The 10191-nt window shown below is 32.1% G+C and overlaps 2 protein-coding genes across 2 annotated transcripts in view; one reads left to right on the plus strand and one right to left on the minus strand.

The window, feature by feature from the left end:
• Positions 1 to 6243: 6243 nt before the first annotated feature.
• The window catches only part of LOC111638684 (adenylate cyclase type 2-like), a gene marked incomplete at its 5' end in the record, with an annotated part of 14411 nt that continues 10463 nt past the window's right edge, over positions 6244 to 10191 (minus strand). Inside the window, 2 exons of the mRNA XM_023384431.1 lie at positions 6244 to 6621; positions 7599 to 7745. Coding sequence (XP_023240199.1) covers positions 6472 to 6621; positions 7599 to 7745 — 297 coding nt within the window. The remainder of the gene's footprint in view (positions 6622 to 7598; positions 7746 to 10191) is intronic.
• Positions 8687 to 10191, plus strand: part of LOC111638695 (ras-related protein Rab-30-like) — a 60422-nt gene continuing 58917 nt past the window's right edge. The window contains exon 1 of the mRNA XM_023384449.1: positions 8687 to 8936. The gene's annotated coding sequence lies outside the window, so the exon portion shown is untranslated. The remainder of the gene's footprint in view (positions 8937 to 10191) is intronic.

Here is a 10191-nt window from a genome sequence, read left to right on the forward strand (position 1 = left end):
AAGAAATTATTAAATTCTTCAGTTTTATAAAAAGTTTCTTACTTTAAACAGAAAAGTTTAATTTCAGTTTGCCGAGGCGATTAAGACGTCAGCCTACCACCTAGGGGCACCCAGGATTTTTTCCGGACGATCGAAAGAATCCTAAAATTTTAGGGAATGGTCTGCCCCAAATACATCGGTCTTCGACCTTTACCACTTGTGCACCATCATTGTTGGTTGGCCGATGCTATGATGGCTTTGAAAAAAGGCTATCTTAGTGCCACACGGAGGAAAGAGTTCCAAAGAATCACGGATTTCTAGGGCTCAAGTTCTGTTCACTTTTTCTCAAATTAATTGATAAATTTTTATCTATATATGCGAATTTTCATTTTAAAAACTCGTATATATTGCTTCAAATCGTTTAAAATCCGTGTTATAATGATTCTTTCAAAAGCCATCCATTAAATATTTACTAGTGCATAAAATATTAAATATATTAAATTAATCCTTATTTATTAGAGTACAGTTGTCCCTTGATAATCCGACAGGTATGGGACCAAAGGTGTGTCAGATTACCGAAAGTGTCCGGATTACCGAAAATAATTACATATTTCGCATTGTTTTGCTAGCAGTAACTTACAATATTCTCTACTCCAACTGTTCGAACAGAACTGCTCACATAAAACACACGAGATGTGTGTCATCGTGTAAAAATTGGATGGGGAGATTCACATCGCGACATGCTTCTGTGCAAGCAGACACGTAACGGGGACGGGTACCTTGACGGGAGGTGCGTAGGACTACTGAGCATGTCGGATTAAAGAACGTCGGACTATAGAGGGACAACTGTAATTAATTATATTTTTAATAATATTTTTCACTGATAATTATGCAATATTGTTTTTCCATCTAATATTATTTAATAAGCAACTATAATACATTAAGAGCTTGCAAAGAAACACAGATTATGAGACATCCACGAACCATACTACAAATACACTCCATAGACAGTATTGGAAAACAACACACACAAAATGTACTACGACAGAGCCATAATCACAGATAAAACAATTTACCACAATAGACCAGACATTACACTCATTGACAAACACAAAATCACGCACTTTATAGACATATCCAGTCCAAACACTCACAATGTACAAAACACATACACTGAAAAAATCAACAAGTACGTACACGGAATTCTCCCAGGAAATAATACATCTGTGGAGGATGGATAGGGTGCTTATTATACCTGTTCTCTCCTCTACAAATGTCTTACCACACACACTACACGGAACATTACAGTTGAACAGAAACACATACATCACACTACAGAAGGCCACTATATCGAATACATGTCCTATTGTTAGGAAATTTCTGACACACACATACTGACGAATTTACTTAATTTTTGTTTTGTTTTGGTCGCTATGCCTTGACTCTGGTTCGGCATAGTACACAGCAATCGGTGTCAATCGAGTATAACTCACTACACCCAACATAATAATAATAACAATAATAAATATGTAATTGGTACTTTTTTGAACAGCTCAAAAGAGTCATCGTTGTAAAGGAGAACTTGTCCTAGGTATTCGAATACCGTGTTTTCGGATTCGTCCGTTATAAGCTCTCATAACAGTGAACAAGCCAATTCGAATACCAAGAGTAGTGTTTCGTTCTATTGTTGGAAATTATAATAGCATTGTAGTAATACAAAGAACAAGTTATTCTGTGTTCTGACTTCTCGAAAAATTTCAGTGTTATAAGTAATCGTTAACTTTAACCTCTGTGGGCTAGGTACCAGTTAGTTATTAACATTCCATACAAGGCAAGTTGGCAGCACTGTGTTACCTTATTCTCATTGTTTTAAACGAATTACATTTATTGCTTTTTCTCGAAAACTCGGTTTTCTTAAAAGTTCTCTCTGGAATTTCATCAAGAATTAATATATAAATTTTCTTTACTTTTGGATGAAGAATTCCTTCAGAGGCTTAAGTTGAAAGGTTTGAATACGAGATAGTTTTAATTGAAGAAGGAAAGGAGGAAAACTGACTTCAAACCAAGGATAATACATGGGGGCTCTGCAGCTTCGGTTAGCAACACATCTAGGAGAAAGGATTACGAAAACAAACTTCCTAGCAGTAGGAGAAAAAACGCCTTTGAGAGTGGCGATCTCATCAGAATACAGCCTTCATGAATATTCAAAGTGGACCAAGGTCTATTCATAGAGTCCAAGTCCGCGTAGTACTTTGGACTCTGTGAGTGCTATGAGAAATGGATTACCAAGATCAACCTCAACTTCAACCACCTCAACCTCTCAAATGGGAGAAGCAGTGTTATACAAATAACGCTGTATAACATATATGTATTCGGAGTAGTAGCTAGGCTATGCATTAACTGCTTTTCCGACATTTTGAAAGCAGGCACTGTATTAATCGATCAGTAAGATATTGATATATTACGTCATTTCTTGTGTAATTTTCTGTTTTGTTCAGGTTAAGTTACGTTCTTGATATCTGAAAAACTTCTTCCGTTTTCGCGTTGCACAGGTTTATGGCTTGTAATAAAATTTAACACAGAAAATCGCTTCGTTTCAAAGTGTTTCTTTTCCCTTCAGGCAGGTTTTCGTTCTGTTCGGTGTTTGTTTATTCGAACAGATTATTAAGTAGTTTAGCCAAATACAAGCATATTTACAAGCGGTCGGAAACAAAATCTAATGATTAAGATCTTTTTATCGCTTGCTTTAATATTTGTATGACATTTAATTTTAAACTAGTTGAAAGTAGAATATTATCAAAGAATTATCCATTGATTTTGGAAATTAAGATGAGTTTTCCAAAGGTATGATAAAACCGAGAGGATTGGGACGAGGGAAGGTTAGAAAGAAGAAAACTAACACAAAGAATACACTAAAAAAACAATATATTTTTTTAAAATATAGAACATTCAGGGAGCATTATCCTATGGGGCATAAAGGGCAATTGCCTGGGGTTCCCACCAAATGGAGCCTCAAACCAATCTTTTATAAGAAAGTATTTTCACCAAAAAATTCCCCCGAAGAAAAATACCCGAAGACAACACTGTATATGGGACCCCCTAATTGAAATTTACCTGAGCCTCACGAAAATATAAAACGCCACTGATAAGGTTTACAAGTAAACTATGTCCCATTTCGTCATTTTCGATTAAAAATATGAATTAGTCTCGAGTTTAATATCTCAGGATGGTGTAAAGATTAAGAAATTAAATTTGTCAGGATAACTTGTATTTATATATAAGAGGCATTGATGATATTAAAATAATTAATAATATAAAAGGTTTTATAACAAAATTTCATAACAGATGGCGCCACATACAAGTTTATTTATTATGATTAATAATATAAAAGTTATTTTTGAAATAAAATAATTAAGTAAATTTTCTTCTTAACTTTGTCCAAAAAAATTAAATTAAAATAAAAAAAACACTAAAAGATAAATTAAAATAACTTCATTTACGATAATTATTCGTGTAAATATTATAAAAGAACTTTTTTTGTGCCCTACGATTAGCTAATTGTAGAAATATAACACCTATGTTGAAGCGGGTTCGATCAGTTAGGATTAAACATGACTGCCAAGTATACTGTCTTTAAATATACAGGCTCTCTAGAAGACAATATCCTTTTTGTATCTTCTCTCGGCAATAAATAATACCACTTTTACAAAGATATCGAATTACACACAGGTAAATAACAATAACATCAAATTACAGGCAGTAAAGTCTTACACCTCTTTCTCGGCCTTAGTATTGACGTACCCTACTATACACTAGACTGTATATTCTAGATGGCCATGACATTGCACAGAATCTTGCATAAGTAATTGCGGTTGTATGCATCAAAAATGCAGATAATGCAAGAAATTAATTCGCTAAACAAACCCCAGTGTATATAGCTTTTGCCACTGACATTTTAGGCTGAATCCAGGAATACCCGCAGTTTTTGTACGTGGTAATGTTCTTGAATGAAGCGAATTTTCATCCTTATGGAAAGGTGAGTCGCTATAATGTTCGAATTTGGGGTTCCGAAAATCCTCAATTCGTACGAGAACATAATTACGTTTGTTCTTCGGGCAATCTATCAAACAGAGAACAAACTGTTTGATTAACAACTCCCTGTCGTAGAGGGCAGTGGCTAAAACTTTTAAAAAGATATAGGCCCTAAGCAAATATATTGTGGAGACTTAAATATTATAAAAATAAAATATTTAAAATAATTTAGCGCTTCATTTTATATCACCGAAAGCATTAGGAAAAATTAATTATTCACACTCTGTATTTAAAAGATCTGAGCAAATGGGCCCTTTGGCTCACCAGGCCCTAGACAAATGCCTTTGTTTGCTTACCCACTCTCAGAGGAATGAAAGTGTTCTCAATTTTTAAATTTTCCTTTGTTTATTTTAATTTTATAAAACACACGCTCCTGGTATCGCCAGGAGCGTGTGTTTTATAAAGTTTATTGGGTTACAATTTGAAAAGACTGTAGACTGTCTGTCCTTCCTTCCTTAATCTCGAGAACAGAATTATAGAGATGTAGGTTAGGGTCAGGAAGCCCCGATTAAGTATATATCAACTTCCGGTTTGGATAGGAAATCACGTGGTTTCAATTCAAACGGTTTTCCCTGAAAGGAGTTAGATAGATGTACGACTGTATTGCTAACAGGAAAAGTATAACGTACAGAAGCAAGACACTACTAATTTGAGGTGGAAAGTATATAACTTGTGTTAAATAATGACGATGTTTACCATAAAAAAATGATAAATCCTGAAGAAAAACGATTATACTTAACATCGGAACTTTCTATTTTAATTTTAATTTAAAATATCACGCGATTCCCGGTCCAGACAGTAAATTCGTATCGGTAATCTGGCCCTAAGCTTTCCATATCTGGTCTCGATTTTAGTCTATTTAACCTCCGTTCTGGAGATTAAGGAAAGACGGACGGACAGACAGACAAACTAACAATCTATAGGTCTGCAATTTGAAAATTACAGCCCAATAAAAATTATTGGGCTGATATTATTACATAGCTCAAACTACGAAAAGAATATGAAAGGGTTCACTTAATAAAAAGATTAAGAGGACTTCGTGATGAGTCGACAGAAAAAAATTAAACGAATGTAACAACAGGTAATTTCTGTATTTATGGATGTTAGTGTACTGTACTATGTGTTGGGAACGATTTTATACACTCACTTTGAAGCTTAATAACTCCTGGACTTTTTGTCGAAAACTTCTGAAATTTGGCAAGGAGGTTTGTTTATTAGGTTGTTTGATGCTATTAAATTTTGGTGATTAAAGGTCGAGGAGATGGGGAGATAAAGGGATACGCGTGTATCTCCAGTAGGGTCGGACATAATGACGATTTTACTCGTTGTTAGCATTTAGAATTGTTTATAAAACGCACCCCTACCTCAAAATTAAGCTTTTTGCTATTTTATAATAATTAAAAATACTGTATAACAAGTTTTTAACATAAAACATCACAACAGATGGAAACTTTAAATGTTGCCGGGAAAGTTAAGCAACTCGTTGCTGGATTTTTTTTTTGGAAATGAATTGTTACATAAGCATAACAATGAAATAAAATAAGTTAATTTACTAATTTATTTTCTAATTTCGGATCTGAGCATTAAGAGGGCCCTTTTTTTCCATATCCATCGTGGGTGGGTTTGGCCGGGCCCTCGTCGCCCATGAAAAATTCCTAGGGAATTGTTAAAGACAGGTTAGAATGAAAAACATTAAAAATATATTAAATAAAACGTAAAGCCGTATAATCGAGACTCTATTATGATTTTTTTAGTAATTTTTTATGGCAGGTTTCCTAATTTATTACGAAACAAATAAGTACACAAAAAAAACTCATTAGTTTAATTGATAACATAGATACATTTATTTATTACAATTAGAAACTTTGTACATTATTTTATATTTTTACAAAAGAAAAAGGTAGGCCTTATCAATAACCTTACACGAATCAATCTGCCTGCGATACACATCTCTTTGTATAAAATGAAAATAAAACTTTTTATAGGGTAAAAATATATAATTATATACATATATATTTATCAAAAATAAATAATTTGGATTGTTTTATATTCAAATTTCTAAAATATTACTTCATTTATTTATTTATTGTTTTATTAAAATGATTAAAATTTCTCAAATTTAGTTATAGGTTACACGAATTGGAAAATTTTACACTCAATTTAAAATAAATTAAATTATTTAACAAATAAAAAATAGTTTGCATATAAATATTAAAAACATAATGGTAATTTTTCCATAGCAAAACTCTTTTTTCCAATGTTTAAAACACAACATCAATTAACACTATTTTACTTCTATAAATCATACAGTGTACGTTAGAATATTATTGTTAATAAATTGACAATTGGCCAAAAAAAAATACACTTATACAATAAAATAAAATACCTCGAATTCTTATTTTATAACCTACTAATAGATTCGTCTGTTTTATCGTACGCTGTCCTAACAAAATAAGTGGTTAAATTTCCTTTCCCCTTTACATAGATAGATCCACGACATTCGCAGTCGTAATTATATTTCATTAATGTATTTGCCGTATCTTCGGTTACCTATAAAATAATACCCTATTAAATTACTTTATCTATCATTTATTATATATATATATGATTGGGGTTCCGAAAATCCTCAATTCGTACGAGAACATAATTACGTTTGTTCTTCGGGCAATCTATCAAACAGAGAACAAACTGTTTGATTAACAACTCCCTGTCGTAGAGGGCAGTGGCTAAAACTTTTAAAAAGATATAGGCCCTAAGCAAATATATTGTGGAGACTTAAATATTATAAAAATAAAATATTTAAAATAATTTAGCGCTTCATTTTATATCACCGAAAGCATTAGGAAAAATTAATTATTCACACTCTGTATTTAAAAGATCTGAGCAAATGGGCCCTTTGGCTCACCAGGCCCTAGACAAATGCCTTTGTTTGCTTACCCACTCTCAGAGGAATGAAAGTGTTCTCAATTTTTAAATTTTCCTTTGTTTATTTTAATTTTATAAAACACACGCTCCTGGTATCGCCAGGAGCGTGTGTTTTATAAAGTTTATTGGGTTACAATTTGAAAAGACTGTAGACTGTCTGTCCTTCCTTCCTTAATCTCGAGAACAGAATTATAGAGATGTAGGTTAGGGTCAGGAAGCCCCGATTAAGTATATATCAACTTCCGGTTTGGATAGGAAATCACGTGGTTTCAATTCAAACGGTTTTCCCTGAAAGGAGTTAGATAGATGTACGACTGTATTGCTAACAGGAAAAGTATAACGTACAGAAGCAAGACACTACTAATTTGAGGTGGAAAGTGTATAACTTATGTTAAATAATGACGACGTTTACTATAAAAAAAACTGACAAATCCTGAAGAAAAACAATTATACTTAACACCGGAACTTTCTATATTAATATTAATTTAAAATATCACGCGATTCCCGGTCCAGACAGTAAATTCGTATCGATAATCCGNTTTTTTTTTTACAAAACTTATCTTCTTCTATTTAAAATATAGAAAAAATAATGTAAAAAATACCTTATCAAAATCGCATATGATTTCATTCAATAACCTTAAACACTCCAAGCCTTGTTTATTAATATCGTTTTCATCATAAAATTCTTTATAATTTGGTATGGAAGCGAACATAACTGCCACGCTACAATATCTTTCGTGATATAATTCCTATAATTTAAACAAATAATAGATTATTTTATGTATTAATACTTTATTAACTTGAAAACCTAACTACGTTCTCCAGATTAATAACTTTATTATTGTGTATTATTTAACGGTGTTTAACTGTTAAGTATTTGTTTAAAAAACAAGAACATTTCTATAGACAGCACTCAATTAATTTTTTTTGTTTTTTAGTTAAAAATATTAAAAATAAAAGTAAAATTATGGCGCTTATTTTCACCAAAAGGTTCGTTTTACTTTCCCGGTTGTTATACATAACAGAGGGAAAGTATGACGATCGGTCAAAAAATAAACCCCTCCCCCGCCAAGATTTTTACATTTTTGGATTCAGGAAACCTTGAAACGTCGAGAAATGCAGAAAAATTCGGGGGTTTTTTCCCCTGTATGTATGGATGTTAGTGGGGGGAGGGACAAGATTTTGTTCGCCATATTTGAAGCTTAATAACTCCTGTGCTTTTTGTCGAAAACTTGTGAAATTTGGCAGGGAGGTTTGTTTATTATGTGGTTTGATGCTGTTAAATTTTGGTGATTTAAGGTCGAGGAGATGGGGAGATAAAGGGATCCGCGTGTATCTCCAGTAGGGTCGGACATAATGACGATTTTACTCATTATTAGCAATTTAGAATTGTTTATAAAACGCATCCCCACTCTCAAAATTAAGTTATTATTATTATTATTATTCGCCGAAATTGTTTGATTCGTGTAATTTCGAGTTAAGCAATCGATTTATATAAATGAATAACGACAGAAGAAATCTTAAGTAACACATCAATTCGCATTAAAGAAAATCTGTCTATAAATTTGTATAGATTATTGTCAAAAAAAAATCAATAAATAAAAAGAAAAAAGAAACATTAATCTATATTATAAACGAATACAAAGTTTTCTCGGTGTAATTTTAAAAACTCATCAATTTTACGTCACCAATTTATTTCCTGATAAATAATATTTGATGGTTTTATCCTTCTCTAGCGTACGTCAATCGACTTATCATCATTGTTGACTTAAGTCGACAAATCTTTTGAAATGTTTTTCTCATTCGTCACTATTGCCAACTTGGGGGAGATATGAGTGACGTGCGAGATATAACTTATGTATATATTTTACTTACGTAAAGGAATATTTTCTGTTCTTCGGTAGCACGATTCTCTTTTGATGCAAGATTAGAAGAAATAAGTAAGTTTTTTTTTAAGATTTAATTGTGTAACATGTTTTAAATTACGTGCTTTACTTGCTTATAGAACTGTAAAATGATTGAAAATATAATCATTTCGTGTTCGTACAGTAAAAATTGAAAATGTATGTACACCCTTTGGGTACATTCTATATTCCGTAGCATGGGTATTAAGTGAATTTCTTTCCCACCCTGAATATAGGCCATTTTTTTAAGTTATTTTTTTTTTTAATTTTTGGGTAAGTAAGGGCATATATTCTCTCTATTCTCAATAATACGCTTAATATATTACCTTAATCCCCATAAGTTAAGTAATATATATCGTCTACTTGTTATTTAATCGTAATTTCAGTAATTTATTCATTTATTTATAAAGAATTATCATATCACATATCCTTACTGTTTACTTAATCATAAGTAAATATTAGGGTTTCTCATTTCCCGGTCTTTTGCTTGTCCCGGGATTCCGGGATAAAAGTGAACTGTTTCCCGGGATCCCGGGAAATCCCGGGATAGAATTACGCAGAAATTTTCACAAATAGAGAAAAAATTTATTAAAGTTTGCTGGAAACTGCATACAACAACAACAACAACAAATACTTTGAATTGAGTTAAAAATTTAAAAAAAAATGAACTTTGATCAAACTTCAAACTTAGAAGGTAATTTTCGTTTTTTAAATAAAATATAATACAAAATATTGTAAACTTTTATAAGATTTTAAAAAGCAAAGATGGTCAATACTCCGATCACTCACTCTAATTCTTATTTTAGTAATGAGAAGTCTTGCTACCGAGAATGCCCTTTCCAATTCAATTGATGTGATTGGAATCGTGTTTAATTCATTTAAGAGAAGACGGATATTATGTGTTTTTTCACCCGTAGCCTGGAAGATTTCGAGTTCGTTTTCGAGATTGTAGTACAGTAGAGCCTCGATTATCCGACTCAATTGGTGACTGGGGTTGGTCGGATAATTGAAAAGTCGGATAACCGAAAAGTATGAAAAAATCCATTATTAGTGTAGTATATTATTATATCCCATGTAATTAGTATATTAGTATATCGCTATTAACCTACTTTGCGTTGAATTTTCATCGATGTTAAACCTAACAAAAACTTTTTAAAAATAATAATCGTCGCTATTGTTTAAATACTGGCTCCCTTTCATGGTCGATCCGGTGTTGCCAGCTAAAACACGTAAAAATAATATTAAAGTAGCCAAGACATAGCCAAATATTGTAGCGCCACATCACTAGCGG

Source organism: Centruroides sculpturatus, unplaced genomic scaffold (genome assembly GCF_000671375.1).
Source record: "Centruroides sculpturatus isolate CEXI.00-Female unplaced genomic scaffold, Cexi_2.0 scaffold1198, whole genome shotgun sequence".
NCBI lineage: Eukaryota > Metazoa > Arthropoda > Arachnida > Scorpiones > Buthidae > Centruroides > Centruroides sculpturatus.